The sequence below is a fragment of the Aquila chrysaetos genome, chromosome 3, assembly GCF_900496995.4.
Source record: "Aquila chrysaetos chrysaetos chromosome 3, bAquChr1.4, whole genome shotgun sequence".
Lineage (NCBI taxonomy): Eukaryota > Metazoa > Chordata > Aves > Accipitriformes > Accipitridae > Aquila > Aquila chrysaetos.
The window spans coordinates 38,285,720-38,310,286 of NC_044006.1; the positions used below are offsets into that span (position 1 = coordinate 38,285,720).

Below are 24,567 nucleotides of genomic sequence, written 5' to 3' on the forward strand. Positions count from 1 at the left end.
TGAAAGATAATAACAAAAAAATGTGCTGAACTGGAGCACATACAGCCTTCTGACATAAATAGATTGTAACTTTTAACACAGAAGTGTCTGTTTTATGCCTACTAATGTATGTTGCAGTGAACAGTTTAGGGTCATTAAGGAAAAGATAAAAACTATACAAAACAAATTAGATCCTTCTTCACTGGAATGCATTTTTAAACAAAAATCACCATGTGCCCGAGAGCTATGTTGGCTCCCACTGCAGCAGTCCCTGGTCACTGCTGATAGCTCCTCATTTCAGATCTAGAGTCAGGCAGTGAGGAGCTGGAGGTTTTCATGGGAAATCACACCACACTTTCATTACATAGCTGCACATTCCGATCTGCAAATGATATCTCATATTTCCATTTTAAATGGGAGAAAACTGTCACAAAGATCCCACTGATCTCAAGGAAGCCAAGATTTTAGCTTGTATCTCTCTACTCTGTTTCCTTGAAATATTAACCTCCAAAAAATAAACCTTATGGCAAAACAGTTGCTAAGATAGAACAAGTAGACAAATTCCCTTCTTTTTATGTAAAACCACTCAAGATTACAGTCTTTGTGAGATAGATTTTACATGTCCAAATGACTTCCATCAACTGTCCATGTTGCTTCTTCAGAATGTGTCACAGTTAAAGAGCATTTGAGGAGGGGAGACAAGAGTCTATGTTGTATTTGAGATAAGATGTTACCATCATCTTCTATAACAGTATAATAAATATATTCTACCTTATCAAAACCTAATTAACATTTGTGGAAGTACATCCTGCCCCCCCCCCATCCTGCCAGCAGGAAACAAAACTTCTCCAGGAAGGGATAAGGGGAAGGAAACTCTGGAAGCTGCAGGTTGAAATTTGAACTGGGCAATCGAGACGCGCCAGGTACACCGAGGTGATCCTCCTAACCAATAGAATTAAATGACCACAGGTCAGATTCGACAGGGGTACAAACGGGGTCCCGCCGGAGGACACGTGGGCAGTCCTCCTCGGAGCAGCGGGTCTGCAGTCGGGGATTCCCCTTGGGCTGGGGCACCACCTGAGGTAACTCCTCGAGGGAGAGAGCCCTCAGCTTTTAGGGGAGTGATACGCGCGTTTTGAGCCATCACTTTAAATCTTGGGGATTCTTAAGTCGGCCATGTAGTATTAATTCTCCTTACATCATTGAGCCTGTGGTTTTATAAAATGTAACCGGACTTCTAACTAACTTTTGCTGAAGAATAAATCTGAGTTTTAACACCTGTTGGATTTGGTTAGTCGTGCATCCGTAACAACATTCATTAGGCATTAAAACATTAGCTTTGCTTTTAAAATTGCTTCCAAAGAATTTTGCACAGTTACTGTCTAGTTGTTTCTGACTGATACAATGCATTCAAAATTTAGAGGTATATAAGAAGACTAAATAATTTTCCTTCTTCCAGTGTGCATGACTCCATGTTATTGAATAATCATTGCCTCTATTCTAATGGTGATTACCCATTTAAGGTATTCAATTTCTTCTCAAGATTGTCAAAGCCTTTTTTATCCCTGTCTAGGCAAAATGTTTTTGACATCTGCAATTTTTTCCTGCTAAAACATTTGCATTTTTTTCCCAGACTATTAATACACTAAACAGCACAATTCCTACTACTTAATCCTGTGGAACATCGCTGTTACCCTTTCATTGTCACAAAACCTGAACATTTGTTTACAGGTTTGATCTATGATGGAATTTTGCCTGTCATGTTTGGAGAGACTCCCAGGTACCAGAGCAGATGGTTTAAGGATTAAAGACCCCCAGAGATGACAGGAGCAATCATACTTTCAACCACTGCTTCTGGATAACTGTAAATGTGGCAGACCTTACTGCACCAGCTCACAAATAAAATGTGAACCAGGCTTTTCTTTCACACAGATTAGAAAAAATATGTACTAAAAATAGAAAACCCCACAATCCTGAAGGTGTCATACAGCTGCAGGTTCTAGAAGTGTGAAAATGCAGCTCCATCATGTGTGCCCAAATGACATTATTGCACAATAGTAAAATACAGAACATGAGTTTATGCTTTTCAAAATGAAGAGAATAAATAAATGTTATATGTGTAAGAGGAAAACTGAGGTGCATCTATATGATGTGTCAACAAGTACAGGCTACAAAAGAACTGCTCTGGCCTAGAGGCTATATTTGAAAAAGAGAATTAACTGGCATTCAAAGTAAGTAAAAGTTAAGTGGCATTGCATGAAATTTAGACTAGAAAGACTTCAATATAAGTACAACAGACATAAGCATAATGGCTGCATGACAATGAGGAACCGTTAGCATTAATCTACTCCCCTTGGTCTTTATTTTGCTAGCACACTTTCCTGTAAACAGTAGACACCTAAAATGAGAAGGAAACCAAATATGGTAAAGGAAAGACATTAACATTTTTTGCAAGCACTGAAAATCTGCTTAAAAATATTAAAGTCATTCCCAAAATAATTTATTCTAAAAATGTGTTTTCTTATTTTTGCATTGTTAAATATAGTTCTTCACAGAGTATATCCTTTATTATGATGGATTTAATTATATTTTTTTTTCCTTAAACTAGAAATACACATAACACAGGTATGAATAAGAATGATAGTGTGACAGATCTAGAGGAATATCTACTGCATTCAAATCCACATAGTCAAATTTTGTGGAGTGAAATTCTTGACATGACCTTGAAAAGAAATAGATTTAACTTGGACCATACGAAACATAGTTTTATCTCAAATGCCTGTGGCTGGAGTCCTTGTGGTAGGGGCACAGAAAGCTACTCAAGGCTGCCCTCTGTGACCCTGGAACCAGAGCCCAGGCACCAGCCATGCTCCCCGGGAAGTGCCATGCATGCAGCAAGTATGGGGATCAGTGCTTCAGATCAATGCATGGCAGAGGTATCTACCCTCCACAGTCATAGCATTACCTTTATCTTTCCTTTGCAACACACTAACTGTACATTTTTAAATCTAATTTATGTCTGTTTTAATATTTACCCCCATCTTTCTTTGTCTGGGTCATAATCCTTGGTACCATTCTGGTGCATTCATTGCATTAGTTTATCCAGGTAATGAAGAGTTAACTATGTCAACCTTGTACAAGCAGATTATGCTTAACCCCTGGGCTCAGTGGACTTTTAAGTACCAACAGAAGTGAGGCACATGGGTATTACTATGATGGAAACTACCGAAGATTTTCTACAGATAGATATATGTATATACAAGTTTATACACTTTTGCTTGATAAATGCCCACATTATAGACAATAAAAACCACAAAAAATCCCTTTAACATGTAATCAAAGAGGAAAAAAATGACCCCTTTCTATCAAGTACTCTATGCTTCTTTCTATTAAGAAGATAAAATCTTTAGAGGGGAGAGGACAAATTTTGTAAGATTTCACGCTTCAGGTCTGAATTGTTCATCTCTTTAAAGCCTAATGCATAAACTAAAAGAAAGCCTTCATCCATGTAAGTGCTATATGTATCATTTAAACCTCCATGTGAACTCATTAACAGCATATTTTGGGAGCTTGCAAACAATGGCAATGACAAGAAATGTAATATTTTAAAATGAAAAGAAAAATAGTTGAGAATTTCAAAACCAAGCCCTTCGCAGAAACAAACCTTGATGAGACATCTTTTCTCCAAAATTATACATGAGGATTCATGAGCAACAAATTTTAGGATTGTTGTCATACTAGAAGTTAAGTGGACACTAGGAATGGATAGAGTCAATAAAAATGCCATTTGACTTCCACTGCAGAGAAACTGGATGCAATTTTTATTAAATCTCTTCCCAAATTAACAAATGAAGTAAGAGATGGGCATGAGCCAAAATCCAAGGCACAAACATGCTCCTAATAATGCTGAGATCTGGGCCATACGTTTGCATCTAGTTAATTTATTTATTACGGCTCAAATAAAAAAAATCAGAATTTGAACATATGTCAGATGAAATTGTAATCCTCTGCCAGACTTTGGGAATTCTACCACTGACTTTCGAGCATCTGTAACATCATCCAGAGAAAGTTTGAACTTGGACATAGTGCAGTCAGAAAATAAAAACAAAGATAAAAATTGACGGTCCATGTATGCCCCACTGCTCCATGAGGCTTGAACACTCAAGATACACCAACCTCTGTAGTCAAAGGCACATAGGTGAAATGATTACCTTCATATCTATCTGGTTCATTCTGAATGTCTGCCTTAAATGATGGAGTACCCTTTGCAGATACATTGACTGGTGTTCTTCTTGGACACTGATCTAGAGGAAACTGTATCTTTCCCTTTAACTATCTATACACATACAGTGAGACAGAAGTTTTAAAGACTTTTAAAACCCCTGGAGTTTTTCAAACTAAATGCATGCTTCCTTTGGTAAGAGCGTTTTTAGATACAAGACCTTTGCCAGGTCTACCAAAAAAGAATTTAATTTGAAAGGTGACATCCTATGTAATTCTTTTGTAAGGCTGACTAATACCCTTTGTAAATAAATTGGCTGTTGTATTTCTAATTGAATATATACTTAGAACCTATCAAAACAATAATTACATTTTGTAGAGCTTTAACTTATGTAACTCAACAAAGTCATAACAAGATATTGACCCATTGTGCTCACTGAAAATGAAGTTTTCATGGTGCAATAAATATTCAATGAACTAAGTAGTTTCAGGAAGAAGAGGTGCTCAGTCAAGGGATTAAAAAAAGAAAAAAATCTAAGATGTAATTGTAATGTTGCTGATAACAACAAAATCACAGCTGAGCCTATAGAAGTGCTGAAAATCTGACAACTGAGCTTTAATTATATGACAAAACTCAACTCTAAATTGCAAGTATCACTGCTTAGAATAAGAAAGTACAATTTCTGTATTCTCATGGTAAAATTGATGCTCCTTTGGAGACACTGACAAAATTCCTTTGTGGGGAGCATTTAATTTCTTGTCATCAGCAAGGTGTGGTCTGTTAAATAATTTACATTTTCATTTTGGAAAGCCATAAGTGCAAGGAGAGATACTTTTTATCCTACGGGAAGCTTGTAATCCACCTCAGTGAAGGCACTATAGGTGCATGGATTATAATGCGATTTCCAAAGTCTCTCTGGTTGATCACTCCTGGGCACATTCATGGCTTGTAAGTGGTAGAGCAATAGGCCTGATATGAAATACTTGCAATGCTAGTATTTTATTAGAAAACAATGTTGGAAAGATATCTGTTAAAAAATATTTGGTTAGTCACAAGTAAGAACAGGGTGGGGTTCTGCAGCTCTTCCACCTGAATGCAAAATGCTACATAAACATTCCACAAAACACAATGTCTATGAATTACCAACAACTTCACACATTTCAAGCCCCAGTTTCTAGCCAGAACCTAACTATGTTCATGCATTAAACATTAACATTTCTAGATGAATTCCTACATTCTTTTGTCTGCAAAGTAAGGTTTTACTGTTTTTTTTTTTCTTCTATTAACAGGCTGCCCAGGAAAGTGGTGGTGTCACCATCCCTGGAGGTATTCAAAAAACACGTAGGCATTCACTTCAGGATATGGTTTAGTAGGCATGGTGGTGTTGGGTTGACGGTTGGACTTGATGATCTTAAAGGTCTTTTCCAACCTAAACGATTCTATGATTCTATGATTCTATTAGGTGGGACAAATCCCTAAGGACCAGACCAGCCATAGTTCCAGTCAGAGCACCAAAGTATTTCTTAAGGTGGTAGCTAATTCATTTCTCCTTCACCACAGGGCAGAATATTCTCTTTCCAGAGAAGTTATTTCATGTCTACCACTACAGTATATTCTTGTGAGAGAGGAAAGAAGGGAGTGGTATGGGGGGGACGTGTCCCTTTGAGCGAAGGTCCAAGGCAGTCTCCAAAAAGCTAGCTGATGCTCTGCATGACCATAGAGGTTATTACTGGAGGACTTTTCCTCCAGGACTATTTGTCATGTGGAATGAGAACTGGATGGCTGAGCTTGTCCTACTTGGTGAGCCAGCCCTGCAGGCTGACTGGACAGGCTTTGGGTGGCTTGTCCCTCTCACCCCGACACTGCATTACTACCTTGCTGCCACATAAGGCTGCGGAGTGCATCTCTGGGACACGCAGCTGATATTCTGTAGATGTCTAAACAAATCAGACAGCTGCACAGCTCTTTTGTTCATATTGATGAGGAAGACTCCAATATATCTTCACAACAATCTCATAGTGTAACACAATAAAGATTCCCCTTATAGTAGAGATACATTTATACCAAGGTAGAGACCTGACTATACTACATATAAGAGCTATGTATAAGAATTTCAAGACCTAACTTGGCAGATCTGCAAGGAACACATTCCTCTTGATATTTTATGACAATTCTCTGAACATTTATACTTAACGGTTGCATAGAAGCTCCAGTGTACATGGTAAGTGCGCCTGCATTCCTGCAGAACTAGGTCATAAATTCCTTCAGTCTCATTTCCCAAGGAGTAGGTAAATTTAGAAAAGAAATGTACTGGAAACTTCTTCTCTGTGGTAAGCATGTACAGCTCTTTTCAATGGTAATTTGATGGATGGCTATATTTGTGTATGTGGGAGATTTAAATCCTTCTTGCTTTTGCAAGTCAGCAGGTTTTTTTCCTCTTCCTCACTTCATTGAAAGGATGAGATGGGGATATATTCACTATCAACTTTCCATGACTGTGGCAGTCAATACATACAAAGCACTATATATAGTTTATTATTTTAATTAAACATTTTCTTTTTACTAGGAATAGTTTATCAACGGCTCTAATGCCATCAATATATTTGTAGTGAAGACAAATGCCTTCTAATTTTTTTTTTTAACTATCCTGGTTTGTTCCCCTTGGAAAAAAAAAAACAAGATTTTTTTTTTTTAGAGTTCTTAAACTAAAAGAAATTAGTAACATAAGTAAATTAACTGTTTTTTGTAATATTGTATAGTGTTAATTTAATTTTTAGATTACAGTAAAACATAGACGTCTAAACATACAGCTAATTTAAGAAATAAAATTGCAAGTGTATTATTAGAAGTATATAAATCATTTGCAAATAATTTCCTTTAAGGAGATGGTCACACTGTCACTTCACAAAGAGTCTCAGCAGTTAATGTTACTGCTCCTTCGGCAAACTGGCTGTTACTGTCCTTTTCCAGGCTATCAGATGCCTTGCAGCTAAGCTTGGAATTAGAAACGTTAGTGCTTCTAGTCTATTCAGTGCAAAGAGCACGTCTATCTATGCCCTCTTTGCTTCCCTGTGCTACATCAGTCTGCACCCATCTGCTAGAGCTTTCTTATCTTCTAGTTAGAGTGTAATACCCTTTTGGGCAAGAGCAGCCTTTTTATCCTGTGTTAATTCAGCAATGGAGACATGAGGGTCTTGACCCATAACTAGGATCCCAGGTGCTGTTGCAATACAATTAATGGTAATGACTTTTTTTAATGCTGTCAGCTAAAGCGTTAGAAACCTGCTTTGCAGTTTTATGTGTTTGGAGTCCAAAACATGCCAAAAAGGATTTGAGCTACTACAGGTGATACATTCCTGTCTTTTTTAAGAAATAAGTACCCTCCTCTATAAGCAATAGAGATTACCTTGAAATGAAACCTTTAATATAAAAATATGAAAAAAATGCCCCAAAACAAAACCTTGAAGAATGTCAGTTTTAAGGCTGCTAACAAAACTTTGGGTCTGTACATATGCAGTGTGGCATAGGTGGTAAATTAATCTCACCTCTGCCCTGATGTTCTCAGCTGCTCAGGTCTCACCATCAGAGAAACTCAGTCTAAAGTCTTTCAGTACTTTATTTACATGGCAACTTCTCAGTCCTGACAGTGAGTATATTAACAGTCCTAATTCAGTATCTGCACATAGGTTCTTCTGGGGGCAATGAATGACAGTGGTAATCAATACCTTAAAATGTCTGTAAAAGAAAGTACTATTTATTTACAACAGCAAGATATCAAGAGCACTGTATTTTTTATAAAAGCAGTGAAATATGGTACACGTATTTTCATGCTGCCTGGTTAACCACCAGCACTCTGCGAAAGTGGGGCTGTTTACTTCTAGAGTGCTCTGTAAAAGTCCTCTCTGCTTCTCAAAGCTGAGTAAAGCAATAGGTGGTCACTGACTGTTGATCCCTTCCCCTCTCCTGCTGTGTCCCCCACTCTAGCAATCAAGACAATTTTCAGCACCTTCTGCCTGTTCAAATGCAGCCTCCCAACTTGGTAAAACAGGGGCAGATGCCTCAGCACAGAAGCTGTTTCCTTTAGTAGGTCTAATTAAAAATGAAAGGGTAATTGCAGAATTGCAACAAAACCATGCTAGTTTTCATCTGACTTCCCTGTATAATTACAAAGGGGATGATATGACAGTATGGAGTTCAGTTCGGGTCAGTATAGACTGTTGCAGTCCACATGACATCCATTTCTCCTTTTCTTCTATACTAATAACATCCATGATAGTTAGATAACAGCTAAGTATGCTAACCCTCACTGGAATCCTCTCCTTGCTTGCTCCATAGATTTTGCAATATTGTCTATGTCTTTTCCTCTGCATTCTTACCTAAGGAGCCACTGTGTTGCTTTCTGGACCAGGACACTGCCCCAGTCAGGCAGCCATACAACAAACAGTATTAACACTTTATTTGCTCTTACCTTGTCTTAATTTTCTAATCCTTGAATCTACAACCTAAGTAACATTTTTTCAGTGTGATGTGTTTTGAATCAAGGAACTTGAGATCCAAACATATTTGGCTTTTGTGACGGGAAAATCAACAACAGGGGATATTTTACTGCAGATTATATCTTAACATCATAGCAAAACAAGAATTTGCAATGGCATGAAGGCTTGATGTAAAAAAGGAATAGTGTCTTGATGAGAAAGCACACTACGCATTTAAAGTTATGGCAGTTCTGAAATAAAATATCTGTCTGCAGAGCTGACAGGTCTTTTTGAAGTGTGTGACATAAGGAAATCCTAAGCATTAGCATTTTTATCTATAGCTTTATCTTAGATCTGACAATGAAAAATTATTTAGAATAATAGGTATAATTAGTTTTACAGAAACTGGCTTGTATAAAACTTTATTATAGACTGTAGAATGCCATGACATACTCTCACAACTCCACACGGATTTCTTTTGCTGTAAGTAGTTACTAGTTAACTTTAAGCACTTGTCCTAGTTTCAGCTGGGATAGAGTTAACTGTCTTCCTAGTAGCTGGTACGGTGCTATGTTTTGAGTTCAGTATGAGAAGAATGTTGATAACACTGATGTTTTCAGTTCTTGCTAAGTAGTGTTTAGACTAATGTCAAGGATTTTTCAGCTTCTCCTGCCCAGCCAGCGAGAAAGCTGGAGGGGCACAAGAAGTTGGCACAGGACACAGCCAGGGCAGCTGACCCAAACTGGCCAACGGGGTATTCCATACCGTGTGACGTCCCATCTAGTATAGGAACTGGGAAGTGGGGGCGGGGAATCGCCGCTCAGGGAATAGCTGGGTGTCAATTGGTGAGCAATTGCACTGCGCATCATTTGTACATTCCAATCCTTTTATTATTGCTGTTGTCATTTTATTAGTGTTATCATTATCATTATTCGTTTCTTCTTTTCTGTTCTATTAAACTGTTCTTATCTCAACCTGCGGGTTTTGCTTCTTTTTCTCAATTTTCTCCCCCATCCCACTGGGTGGGGGGGGGCTAGTGAGTGAGCGGCTGCGTGGTGCTTAGTTGCTGGCTGGGGTTAAACCACGACAGCACTGTCACCTGAAAGTACAAAAGAAGCATGAATGTTTTCCAAGGTATGTGAAAATGGAAGAAAGTCTGGAAAGAAGAGAGTCTTGAATAATTTCTTCATTTTTTTATTCTGGTAGCAGGAAAACCCTTCTTTTATCAAGCACCTGCTCTGTTAAAGGGCATGAAAAAGGATAAATAAATAGAAAATAGGAATATACACAAAGGACATTTCTGGATTAAAAATGTGAGGCATGCTTGTACTATAGAAGAAAAGAAAAGCAGTTTTATTCGTTATGGGATGTCTATAGAATGCAATATGGTGTTCTAACACCCTTGGATTTCTACCTATGTGATGGGGCTGGAAGAGGCAGTTCAATCAAATATTGAAGCGGCTGCTGAAAAGATTTCAAATTACATAGGAAAGGCTTTATGGGTTTAAATTGGATTGAGACATTGTAATTTGAACAGCCAAGCCATGAGCTTTGAAACCAGAAGTAGAAATTTCTGACAAATCCTAACAAAACATCCCATTACACGAGTGTGTAATAGGCACTAATGTTTTAGCAAACTGGTACAAAGCTCTCCAAGGAGAGTAGTGTAACCCTAGAACAAGCTACCCAAAATGTGGAGGCTTCTCCAGCCTTGCTAGTTTTCAGGACTTGGGTGGAGCAAGCTGTGTCTGACTGAATTTAGTGCTGGTGATAGTCCTGCTTCAGCCAGCTGGCTGGACTAAATAAATGCCAGAGGTTCTCTCCAGCCAACATTTCTATGGTTCAAAGTACAGCAGTTAAGGGTTACAGACTCTGATGTAATTTCTAATTGACTGAGCAAGGCTTTTACACACAGTATTTACAACCTTCAACCCATTATACTCTACGGTATTCACACTACAGAAGCCATGTGGAAAGATCAAGGTGTTAGTTTACCTCTTGGAACTATTCCCTCTTATGGGGTGTATACTAAGCAGATTTCCCCCCCTGCGTGCGGCCCTCAATATTTCTATTACAGCTGCAGAAATTGGTCCAGATACAGCTTTTCCACTGAGATAAAAACTGCTTTGTGGAATTAATGAACGATATGTAGGTAATCTGCGGTTAGACGTAGCAGGACACTTTTGACTTTGTCAAATCTCAGGGCCTTCATCCACACACCAGATTTTTACTTTTCACTTAAAAATTGTCCAAAATTTTTGTCCTAGGTACAAAATCTTGGAAATGTATTAATAACTATGAAAAAACCTCACACTCCCTTTAATGAGGTGCTTTCATCCCTCTTTTTTTCTGGGCTGCAAATCCAATGGGGTATCTCAGTCCTGGTGTATTTTGTGACTTCTAAAATGGTTCACTCAGAAGGCAAAGTACAGTGTGTAAAGGAAAATATAGTTTAATCAAGGAACTGAGCCTGTAGAAAAGAACAGCAGGGAAGAATGACAGAATAAAACCTACTAAGGCCCAAAACAGCTGAAATACAAATTCATGTTAAACTAAACACAAGGGAAATGTTTCAGTTCAGTTCAACAAATGACACTTTCTTTCATAAATATTTCACACTATAAGCTTTTCCAAATTGGGCCTCATATATAGTATTCTACACCAGAATTGTTTTAACCATTCAGGTAAAGTATCCAGCAGACTTTAAAGAAATATTTTGTAGTTGTTTTGAAACAAATAAGTACATTTATTCACTAACAATTTCTTCATTATTTTAATGAATTTATCTATTTTACTTCTTACCAGGCTGGAAATTGTGTACCTCAAACATTAATTCATGGAAAATGTACACATTGTGCGTACAATAAAAGTGTTACTTTTACTGAGAGGTAAAATTCAAGAGGATTCAAAAACATTGAAACTATTGAAAAGCATTCTAGCGTAGGGCATTCTCCTGGGGTTTAAAATTTCCGTTTCAACTGCCTGAGAATACTTAATCACTGTGAAATGCTTCAGTGTTGTGGTACCTCCTTGTCTTTTTCAAAAGATGTACAATGTAAAAAGTGCACTTTGTAATTAGTTGTGAGATGGTGGTTTGAAAAGTTTCATAGCTTCAAAATAATTGTCTTATTTTGGTCATTTAGTTTATTCCTATTTATTATTCATGCATGATAGTCCAGGGGTTAATTATTTCATGTAAGTGCTGCAAGGAATAACCCAAAGTAGTTGTCCGAGTCTTTAAGATACTGATGGCCTTAACTGCTTCACAAGAGTGGTAACCATGAAGCATTTCCTTCATATATTAATTAGAAATGATTTTTCAGCTAGATTAATTCACTTCCCCCCTCCTAGATATCCCAAATAGACAGGTGAGTATGTGGGTGTGTATGTTCCATACAGCAATGGACCTTCAAAACAGACACCCCAGGTCAACAGAGCATTATAATTCATTTTACTAGATTGAAGATGTCAGCACTCATGCATGACATAATTGTATTTTTTTAATTCTTTTTCTTAAAGTTGTCTCTTAAAAATCAGAAAGGATCATGGTTCCAAAGTAACTGGTTTTCTTATTACTAATGACAAAAAATTGAAGAAAACTGATAATCAAAGACATAACAAAGCAGACCAAAAGAGAGATTAAAATCAAACATTCAGGTATAGAGAAAACAGATTGAAATGAACAACTGATCACGGCTAGTGAATGATGTCTTGTGCAATTTAGTCAGCATGAAGTTCTTTCCACCCCAGCGAGGATTCATAAATCTACACATGCCAATTCTAACCTGATGGATGTGTGTGTTTGGAGCGGTGAAACTAGACCAATATTTTATAGTAGAATACAGTTTTCTTGGCCAGGAGCCTTGGAAATTTACAAGTACTCTTTCTGGCAGTGAAGAGGATCCACTTAGTTCTATCAGTGCAACAAAACAAAATGAACTGCTGTTCCCACCCTCAACAGACATGATCAAAACAGACCAGGGACTGCTGGGGACCTGGGCTGAACCTTGCCACCTGCCTGGCACTGCCAGAGCAGGTGCCAGCTGCAGTCTTCCCCAAGACTCCAGTTGTCATTCATTGCTATTAGCTCTTATTAAGCTGAACACTTGTTGAAATTACTAGAAGCTGTTCTGTCATAGGTCCAGACTCAAACTCCAGAAGGTAGGTCTGGAATCCAGGAGGTACAGATACCTGCACACACTGACCACTTACGCAATCTGGGTCCAAAATCTGATCATTCCTTAGCACTGTAATTTTACCCCATGTCTTTTGTTAGTTGATCTACCTGACAGCCCCAGTACCTGGAGATCTGTGATCACACAAAATCTCAGCTTTCATAACTTTTTAAAAATTAAGTTCCTGGTTGCCAATGTTGCTAAGAATATGTTGAAAATAGGAATCTCGGAGGGTTCAAAAGCAGATTGAGAATTATACATTTTTAAAATCTCATTGTTTTTTATACTTCTTTTTGCTCTGTTTTTTGAATGCTTGGATTTGGTAAAAACTGCTCATGTCACGTTCAAAAACAAATGTATTAATTCTCTAACAGAAGGAAATGTTGTACAGAGACAGAGCTGGAGTGATCTGGGATCATTCATAGTTAAGACAATTCATATATAAAAAAGAAAAATAAAAACCAAGTCGCTATCTCAACTTTGATACCAACTCTTTTGCAACACCCAGCCAATTAAGTCATTAAACTGCTTTGCAAAAAAATTCATGGCACGTGAATGTTTACCTGCTTCTACAATACATTATGAAGATTAATGTAATATGAAAATACTAAGAGTCAAGAGTTAACTAATTATTGCTTTAACAAATTATATATTATATTGACCAAGATTGGGGGAATGACACTGATTTTTCCAATATGATTTCTACTGTTACTTACTCCATGGTTATGCTGGGTCCAAGAGCACCAGAATCTTGAATTAGCTCACTAGCATACATTAAGTGAGGAAAACTAGCAGATACACATACCTAAAAATAGCCTTTCTTCTGAAAAGAGCATAGCCTTAGTTTTAACCTGAATAAATGTACCAACATCACAAGTATCTATTGTCCAGGATATGCTTAAGTTTGCAACTTCAGAATTCCTGGCAAAATTGCTCAGTACCTTAATAAAACTAACAAAGACTGTCTCAGGTTTCTTAGCATAAGCTTGGAAAAAGCTTCCTGGCACGGAAAACTTCCCAGGCTGTTGAAACTCAAGAGAGTTACAGGGCAATGACTTTCTTAATGGATATTCCAGCTTGTTGTTGACTTATGAAATTCTGACAAGACTGAAGCTACTGGGAAGCCACAAAGGACTTGGATAGGAACGCAAGCTCAAGAGTCTAAGCTAAAGTTTGCATCTAAGACATTAGACACCTACATTTTGGATAGTCCATATCAACTAACTTCTGCATCAGGCAAGAAACACCACCATCTTTGCATGATTAAGACATGCGTAGCATCTTTCCTATCTGCACCCAGTGGGGATCCTTCAGCCACCTTGCCCCTGCATCTAAATCCCCTGAAGGACTCAATGGGGAAGGTAGTTGTGAACTCTTGTTCTTCCTCTCTCATCCATCACTGTATAGCTCTAGCAAATTTAATTGAGTATGGATTGTCATTTCACCTAATACCTCACTGGTAAAAAGAAACATGAAAGACTTCAGATCTCTGTTCTCCTCAGCCTTGGAAGGTCCAAACCTTCATCTCTAGCTTCACCAGGACACTGGAGACTCTGGGTAGAGACTCAGGCATTGGTCATTCCTCTGTTGAAATTGCATCACTTTGGGAAGGAAAAGAACAACCAGGACTCAAGGAAGAGAGCTGCCCAGGAAGAATGTTGAGTGAAGTAACCCATACATCAGGATATGCTCTCTTAAAGAGATTTGCCTTGTAGCTGTATCTTCCAGACCTGAGACACAAGTTCCAGTGCCTGAACCCTATACTGAAGAAAAGTGAAATTTGGTAATAATGCCTCTCCCTTCTTCTGTGGCCAAAAGAAATCAGTGGCCTCTTGTTTTTTTTTTTTTCACCAGAACAACCTACTTCACATCTGTGCTCTAGATGGAGACAACCCCAAGCTGCTTGTGCAGACTCAGAGGAGTGCATGAACTACTGCAGAAAGGTGCAAACCTTACTATTGCGGGTGGAACACTGTGCAAACTTTCAGAAAGCTCAACACTGCTAGATTTACCAGTTTGGATCAACACTATTTGAGGGATTTCTATGTTAAATCCCATTACATGAAACATACATGTCCTTCACTACTTGTGAAAAGGGCTTATAACTTCCCTGCAGCCCAACGTGAGGCATATAAACCTCGAGTGAAAGGGCCTGAAGGCAAACCCCTGGTTTCAGCATTTCCTGCCGGTTCCACTAAGGTGCTATGCACCTCATTCTGCACCTAAATCTGCCATCCATTGCCCTGAGAGCTAATTCAAGGTATAAATCCTTCACTGGGAGCCAGGCTTCCAAGTCCCTTTAAAAGCTCTGACTGCAAGTGTGTAATAAACAAAGTGTGCGTGAGGGAAGTTTTCTATTGCGGAGTATGTGAAAGTACAGTGGTTCAGTCATGATGGAGTTCTTGTTTTCAGAAGTGCTGTAAATTACAAAATAATAGAAAATGAGTAAAATTCTGAGATGAGAGAATAGGTATTTTATTGAAATAAAGATTTAAATAACTGAAGAATAACCTTCGCAGACCTGATTTTAAAGCTTCTCCCAAAGTAAACACATATACTTTATTTTCTATAAAACCACAGGTTATTTTTTATTTTATTTCTTTTTAATTTTGCTTTGATAACAACTCCTCCGTAGTCAGAATGTTGTAAATGGTACTGTGGCTGGACTAATAGAAAGTTGCAGCTGAATTTCTGGTGGACAGGAAGGAATTTTTTTTCAAGACAACTACACAAATTATACCTGACAGCTTTGACTATCTAAGGGAACCAGCATCCTGACTCTTGGCCTTCTCCTAATCTCCTCACTATACTCAAGATAGCTGAGCTTCAACAGCTCATATGGTTCTCACAGAATGAATGCCCTTAGCAACAGGAAACATTTTCAATATTATGTTTTCCATAGAGACAGATCAAAAAGTCATTTCCCATATTTGATAAGAACTTGAAGGGGAATAGTTCGATATATACTAATTCAAAACAGCAGACAGCAAATAAAGAACTTATGCCTAAATCTGATACCAGTTAAACCTACAGAAATGAGAGCCAATGTATTGAAGTCAATGGAATTAGAGTAGTAGGATCAGCCAGGAACCTCAACACAGTCTAGCTTCTACTCAGCTTAAGGAAAGTTAATTTTATTTTCACAGGTTGCTGAAAATCATGCCATGTCTCAGGGAAACATCTGTTTCACCAATGAGAACAAATGACGGGAACAAGGTGGAACATAACAGCGAGGGATCTGAAAAAGCTGGAAGGGAAAATCAGGACAAGGAGTGTACCACTGTCTCAGGTGGATGGGAATGACCAGTCCAGGAGTCATGTTTTTATCAGATGTTGGAGTCAAGCTGCTGCACATGGAACAACTGTTTCCTGAGATGGGAGAAATTCTTGAGGCAAAGGTTTCTAGCACCTGAAAACAGTGCCCATACTGCGTATTTTCCAAATACCTCATGTAATCAGTTAAAATAGCAATACTAGAGCTAAGCAAGAGATCCAGATTTTAACATTATACTACACTGGTATATGTCCCAATGCCACCACATCATGACAGTTCATGAATAATATTCCCAGATACTACATCTTTCTCCTTGTGCAACCATGTGGCTAAATTTGTGAATGTAACAATGTTTTTAAATTTTTTGCAACGAGAATGTTGCCTGAATAAGGACAAAAAATGAAATAAAGGCTTACAATTAGGCTCAGTAAGAACAAAACAAATACACTTTTCAGTTCTGGGTATTTTCATAGGGAGAACTTTATCACTCCCATTGCCCCAGTCCAAATGCAAATTAAGCACCTCATTTGTTTAAATTAGCCAGAGAAATAGATACACAGAAGCAAATGCTACTCCCACTAAAGTCAATGTTGTGAGATCTGGGCTATGGTGCATATCTGATAGCACAGCAAGGTCCAAAGTATTATGTTAACAGTACTGCAACTTTAAAATGTTTGCTTTAAGTGTTCGCAAAACCTCGGTCTTGAAATCTGTGCTGCAGGCTTTCTGGGGAAGCACTAAATGGAGTAAAGGAGGTTGCTAAAAGCTTTTTTCTCCCTCTGCCTCTCCCCCCCAAAATAGAAGCAAACATAAAAAGCAAAAAAATCTTCTTTTTATTCCACACATGGTTTTCCTTTCTTAGAACAAACCCGTCACTGTATTTCAGCTGTTGTATGCATTGTAGCATCCATAACCAGGGTACCAGTTTTTCAGGCAGACACCACCTGAGACACTCCAGTGAAGAATAAAAAGCATACTTTCCAAGGTGGAAACACATTCCTTTTAATAAAAAAGTATAGGAATTCTATTTTTTACATTGTATTTTTTAATGCTGCCAATTAGAAAGCCTCCTAATGCCTGGAATGAGCTTTGTATAAGATTGACTGATGGAAACTTGAGACTCCAGTTTTGGTATTAATGTAATAAAATTAAAAGTTTAAAAATTACAACCTGTAAATACAAGACTAAGGATCATAATCTACTGCTTTGCCTACAGTAAGAAATCCCTTTTACATGCTCTCCAAAACTGCACAAAAATTTCCAGTTGAGGCCTTCATACCACCTTTATTATAGCCCAGGCAAGATTTCTTCTGTGTGCATTATTTGTTTGTGATTTATTATGATGTCCAGAACTCATTTTACTTTGCTTAATCACTCATACTCTAAATCACACCTACCATTCTCCCCTCAATATATTGCCTACACGGATGCTGTGAGGTGTAGCAGTTTGGCCATTGGAAGTTTTCTTAAGGTGAAAAGAAAGGCTAGCTACATATAACCAACTGTGTATCACCAGAGTAGCAAAAATTATAGCATACAGAGGGCCAAGACTTAACTTCATTGTGCTTCACCAGCAAGTAGTTCATATGTGGAGAGCAATAGAATTTGCACTGATTGAAGAAATTACATAATCTTATTTTTCTGCTCATATATGTGACACAAAAGCTTAAACAGAAATTTTATTAGTGCTGAAGTGGTCTTTTCAAAATAATGGCTTCATGTCAGGTATCTGGAGTTTTCTGAGCTCTCTTTTCTAAAACCAATTTCTAATAGTTTAACATTTTAAAACCGTTTCCCTTAAAAAAAGTCAAAAAAAAACCCCTAAACAAATCCCCAAAGCCATAAAATATTTAACTTAGTGCTTGTTGTGGTGCTAGAGAGAACTTTAGAAATAACCATTCTGACAGATACAGAACTAATATATGTACGAGCTTTGCAGGAGTCATTGCAGTATACTTTTTATTATACATTTATAGCATCTAGATATTTTAGAGATTATCCATGAAGGTGGTAGAACAGCTTTCCAGACAAAAATGCAAAACCACATTTTTGGAAAAAAATTAAAATAAAATCAGGCTGTAAGATCAACAACTTGCCCTTTTGCCAGTTAGGAGGTTAAAGCCTAAGAGTACACACCACTAAGAAGTGCCTTGGCCCTTCCGACGAGGAGGTGTGTTGCCTGCAGTTGTCCAGGAAAGGGCACCAAGTCTCACATTGAGACGAGCCAGTGGTGAGAGGTTGTTAAGGAGCAGTTCCTGCCTAGGAAGCCTGTTAGAAGATGATCAGTGCATGGTAACCCAGATACAGCACTCTTCACTGAGCTGCAAATGGGACTTCTGTGAAATGGCTCTCTTCCAGACAAACTGGGATTTGCTTTAATGAGGTTGTTGGGACATTTGCCTATTACCACTGTTGCCCAAGACAGGACAAAACTGAGGGGTGAAAGTTAATGTTTTCACAGCAATAAATGCCAAGAGCCCCAGAGCATATGAGGAGAATTTCCTGAATGCGGCCTTGACTCAGGGAAAAGGGAGAGGGACAGGCAGCATGGGGAGTGCGGCCAGCAGCCCCACCTGGGGAGCAAGGATGCAGCCCATCCTCATTATTGGGACTGCAATGAGTGCTTTGAAATCAGCTATCATTTGTGGCCTACATAAGCTGACAATGTGTCTTCATAGCTACTTCCTGCCAGAGAGACTCCTTTTTATTATTATTATTACCTGGATTTGTTTTTCTGTTAGCAGTATTTGACCGATTTGAGCACAGTGGGCTTTCTTTGTATCTTCTCCCCTACAGCTGCACTCTTTTCTTTGAGAGGTTTGCACTCTATGAGGAGTTCAGAAGCAGGTCACAGACCTGGTTTACAAAGGGAAGGAGAAATAAACAACCAACTAGAAGAATAAAAAGGCTCCACAAAGCTTTCAGTAACCTATGGACAAACTGGAGAGATGTATTTATTGGACTTTCTTTCTTCTTTTCCTTTTCCTGACCCAGCATCATCACCTCATCTGAGGTCAGGCACTTTTAACACACTTGTAAATTTTCCTTCAGACTTATTGTTAGTAGATGATATTTAGATAGATGATAATGGGGTTAAGAGAGAAGAAAGAAATCAAAGGAGATAAGAATAGGGCATACTGCAGTGTGAATGAACGTCATTGAGTCTTTGGTCACAGGTATTTGCGTCATTCCCCTCACCAAATATTTTTTTCTGTTGGGAAACTTTGTCTCACCATTAGGTACTCTTTGTTTATGAAAGAGACACGTGTGCATTCTTTTCTTCTCACAGATAACTTCCGTATTCTAAATTATTCATATGCTTTTTAATCATGTCTTTAGTACCTAACAGCATAAAGAAAACTTGCAGGGCTTCCCCCTTCCTGTTAATTTTATGACTGGCCTTGTTTCCTCTCCTGCTTCAGTAATTGATACAGGCTAAAAGTAAATACAAGTAGAATTAAAAAGATAGAACACAAGGAACCAGAAAGGAAAGGGAGAAAAAAGGATTCTTGATATTGATATGGCATCTGAGAAAGACAGCAAAAACAAGCAACTCTACATTAAAGCCAGAATGACCCACATGGGAGGATGTGGAGTATCTGCTGTTGCACTAGTGGGTAACACACCTTCAATGGTGTACAAGTACCTGGTGATGCCAGGCTCCTATACAAGGTTTATTGTTTCACCATTGTACCATCACACATGTGTACAACCCTTAGAAATAATAATAAACCTTAAACTAAAAAGGATAACCTTAAAATCTAAAGAGTCAATCTGGAACACTCAATGAAATCAGAATGAAGGCTGGGGTGGAAACTAAACATTGGATCAAAATTGAGCATTCCAAAATCACCTGTCCACTGAAAAACACCTCGTCTGCTGTGCAAAAGAGCAAAGCCTGCAAACCAGCTAGGCAATATTTCCAAAGGGGGTTTTAACTTGAAGACATTTCAGGGCCTATCTGTTTCAATGTGTAGTAAGGAATAATTAGCACACTCAAGGCAATGCCTCTGTTGAAGAATTTGCCTAATTTGCAAAAACAGGATGAACTTTCTCATTCACTCTTCTACACAATCTCTACACAATCTAGCCCTTTCCTATCCAGATCCTCAATTCCCCAAATAGGGAATCACTCTTAAAAATCTTGTTGTTTTCTACTTTTCCCATTTTCTTTTCATTTTAACCCTCTTTTTTGGATTGACCTGAAATTCAGAGCACCAATTTCTTCCTTTTCTCTACAAACAGCACTAAATAATTGTGTAAGGTTAAACAAAAAAGGAAACGCTGAGTGACTTATACATGTGGTTTTATGTATTTACATACATATATATGCAAAAATACACACATGTGTATATGTACATGTACATGGTGGAAAGAAGAACTTACCTATGTCCCAGGTAAGGGGGTTATTCTGTTCCATCTCCCTTTTCCCTATGACATACCAAATGCAGGCCATCCAGTGAGCAAGCAAGGCAAACATGGACATGAGAAGTGTGAGAACAATTGTACTGTGCTGGGAGTAACGATCCAACTTCTGAAGGAGACGCAAGAGCCGTAGCAACCGCACTGTCTTTAGAAGGTGGACAAGGGAAACCTAGGAGAACAGGGAGAAAACCACCTGTCAGCAATTGACTTCTATCACACAGTTCTCTTGTTTCAATGAAAGGAAACTCTTCTAAAGCTGTAAGAATTTTTGCCCACTCTTCATTCAGTTACATAGCTGCATATTATGCTTAGATTAAATTTAAGACAGCAGAGAATAGGAAAGAAGATGGTTAAAACTAAAGTGTTTACTTTTGCTGTGTACATACATATTTACTATTTCTGATTTAAACCAAACAAACTTGAAATACTGGGAGATCTTTTGTTTTTTTCTTTTTTTCATGCAAAGTCTTCTTCCAGATTTAACTTAAAAATTTGTGTTTGTGCAAAAATGGATCCTTCCCTGCTCCAGAAAGAAACATAATTGTCAAACCGACCAATGTTCATTGGATTCCAATATGAAACCACAAAATAAACATCTTCAAGCACACCATGATTTTCAGTTTCTGCTGAAACAGTAGGCCTAACTCAACTATGTATGAGATGAAATCAGCTTAATAATTAAGTCTGGAAGAGGCAATAACATATAGCAGGTATTTGGCAGAACAAGGAAGCAGAGAAGTGAGCAGAGACTCAGATTTGTTCTTCAGATTTAAACCTGTGTTCAGGGGCCTGGGCACATTTTACTGCTCTGTACTAAGTTGGAGTCTAAAAAACTTGTATTAAAACTTCTAATACTACTTCTTAAATTCCTTGCATAAAATGTTGTTGGCTTTCAAGTGTATGTGGCAAAAGCAGCACCTAATCTGCTCAGCACCCTAAGTGTACATCAGTTTATGAAGTATATGGGCTCTGGCTTCAGGGGACATGCAACAATGCACAAAGTGAGCAGTCTCTGGATGACCCCAGCCCCTCCAGAGCATCCTCCAACCAACATCCACACCAGAGTGTGCACAGCTCCCAGTTTTGCATGGAATATATTTAGCTCATGTTTCAGCTGTTGGGTAGAGTTAGCAAGCAATATGCAGATTAGGATCCTAAATATTTTTGATATAATTTTTGTCGATTAAATAGGCATAATTTTCATTAACGGTAAACTTTTTTTTCCCTTTCATTAATGAGACATTAGGATTAATGCCTGCTAGGTACCTGGCTGGTACAGGATACATGCATCAGCTAGAAAAATAACACCAAACTTGATATGTCTTCCCAGAAAACAGTAATGAGCTCTCTGAAAAGAAAGTCTAAAAAGCACAGATCGATCAACATCCTTTTGCTTTGCTAATCCAGAATAACCTGAAGTTAAGCCTCTCTGTTTCTGTTACCAAAACTAATAATCTGAAATCTTAATTTTATAGGCGTGCATTCACTAACAGCTAGGTCCGGATTGACTGATAAATGCTGTAACATGGGGTATTTTAGATTTATTCATGAAGACTTAACAATTCATTGATTTTATTCCAGTCTCAGTAGTTGAGTAGGTGAGAAACCTGTAAAAAAGAAAATAAAAAAATCTACAAACATCATTTTTTTTTGCTACTACAGTTTTCATAGTACATAAGTAATTCTCCATGAGCTTCTTCATGCAGTATTTGCTGCCCATTATTTCTTTTTTTTTTTTCTCAAGAACTTTTACTTTTTTTCTCATGTACATAGCAGGGGAAAAAAGAAAATCAACAAAAACATGACACTTATTTAAAATACTTTGAAGTTCACTGCTGTCAGGAATAAGATTTGACATTAGAGCACACAAACAATTACAAGGTCTTCTCTTGCATTTCTTTTATCCAACTTATGTCACCTACAATAAGTCAGTGAAATTAGTTATGTCTGTGGCCTTAAGCACAAGAATATCTGCAAGTCTGGGGCAGAAGGCTGTAGGAATTACCATGTTTGTTTTAATACAATCATATAACTATTAAAATGTAATTATTCTAATTGAATGCCATGCCACTATACAAACTGCCTCCTTTTCTGTGGTAATTCATTTCCCAAAGTCTCCTTTTCTTCTCTCTCATCAGCTTGTTTGAAGCAAACATGGTTCTATTGCACTCTTAACATAAAGGTGTCCCTATTCATGACTGACTCTTCAAGGTGTTGTAGTAATATATAAATATATATACAATGATTGTATACGTGCTATGGCCTTCACATCAGAGCCTTCATCTTAACATGGGTGCCTATGTTCTACCACATCACAAACAAATAATGATAACTTAGGTGAAATTATTTTTTTATGAGATTCTTACAAACAAGAAATTTCAAAAGGGCAGTTACAGTAATAAGTGTGCCCTGCCAGTTATCACTTGTGACTAAATTCTGACCATTTTTATTAAGTTTCAGAACTCTGATAGATATAAAAACAGTGAATCAGATATCATAATATTCTTTTTAATGTGGAGACATGTTTCATTTTAAGGCCTAAAGACTTCCTCATTTCAAAATAATTTCTGCATAAATTTGAACACAGATGTAATTAATCATATGTAGTTGTACTGAATTTTCTCATTAGTCATGCTAAACACTCTTCTTGTATTGTGTCCAATCTGTCATTGGAAGACCTGAAATGCCATCAGGCAGCTTTCTTTTCTATGTCACAAATTTAGAAAGACAAAATGAGGAGTCAGCACTCATACTTGTGCCTGTGTAGATTTTGCTTTGCCCACAGATATAAAACCATCTAAATTTTCCATTTGGTTAATCATTTTAGACTAGCTGGGTTAACCTTTTTCTGTCAAAATGACAGAGACAGAATTTTATGTAAAACTAACACAAACTCAATCATAGCACAGTGATGAGAAGTACCGAGAAATAAAGCTGCTACAAACTAGTGATGAAATTCTCTGCTTGGAAGAATAATCTCCTATGGCAAAAAGGAATTAATAAGGAAACATGATACATTTTAAGAAATGACTAGTGACAGGGATCTTTAATACTTTTTGCCTGTTTGGTTAGTTGGTTTTCCTCAAAAAATAATACTCTTGCTGTATAACCACCAATAGTTACTCAGGGACGAGCAAATTCAATCATTATAACTAGCGCTTAATGGCCTGTTTTTTACACTGGCAGCATTTCACACCACATTTCAACAGATTAAGGGATCCTTTATGTTGGATGAATACAAGGATGGAAGCAGATGGCAGGTTAGGCAGGAACATGCCTGAGGTCTCAGACCTCCAAAGAGTCACCCATTCAGTGGTAGGGCAGAATCCCTGCAAGGTCTAAAGGCAGTAGAGCCAACTCATACAGATTCACTTTTTTTCTTTTGAAATATCTCCAAGGAAGGTGAGAAACTCCACAGCTTTTTCACACACTCTAACTCCACAAATCTCCAACTGGAGGATGACATTTATGTGCCATACATACATAGGTATGTATGGCACTATACCTATAGCTTGCAGAATTTAGAGCATCCCTAAAGGTTTGGCCTTTGTGCCGGGGCCTGAACAGCAAAGAAGTGAGATGCTCCCTGATGCCCCTTCTCACCGTTCTGTTGAGGCAACATCTGAGAGTCGATGGAGTGAAAATCTGAGAACAGACATGAGGAAATGGCTTATTAAATCATAAAGTCTGAAAACAGTGGAATGTGATTAACACCTCCCCCCCGCTCTTGAAACAGTTGATAGTCACTGTTATCTTGAGGATTATGTTAACAGTTGCCAAGTCTTGCCACGATAGGAAGTATGATACAGTAAGGCACTGTGTTCCCATCAAGGAATCATACGGAGAATAAAATGACCGAGTTTGCCAGGGTGAATGCAGGGTGCAGACACCCAAATTCTGGATTTATTCTCAGTTAACCAGAGGGAAGAGAGAGTTGGCCGTTGACTCTCTGCTATGTAGTGATCTTTACCATATAGCAGTTAGTTACCGAAGCTGGGCCAAAGCAAATGAAGGAAG

At 38.0% G+C, this 24,567-nt stretch overlaps 1 protein-coding gene across 6 annotated transcripts in view; it reads right to left on the reverse strand.

Annotated features, from left to right (window-relative positions):
* Positions 1-24,567, reverse strand: part of KCNH8 (potassium voltage-gated channel subfamily H member 8) — a 215,427-nt gene that overhangs the window by 57,285 nt on the left and 133,575 nt on the right. For 4 of the 6 annotated variants that reach the window (XM_030009336.1, XM_030009335.1, XM_030009339.1 and 1 more), the window contains exons 7-8: positions 24,154-24,195; positions 20,512-20,719 (exon numbers count right to left, since the gene is read on the reverse strand). In XM_030009336.1, the coding sequence (XP_029865196.1) occupies positions 20,512-20,719; positions 24,154-24,195 (250 nt within the window). The remainder of the gene's footprint in view (positions 1-20,511; positions 20,720-24,153; positions 24,196-24,567) is intronic. The other 2 variants (XM_030009338.1, XM_030009337.1) reach the window with 1 other exon arrangement.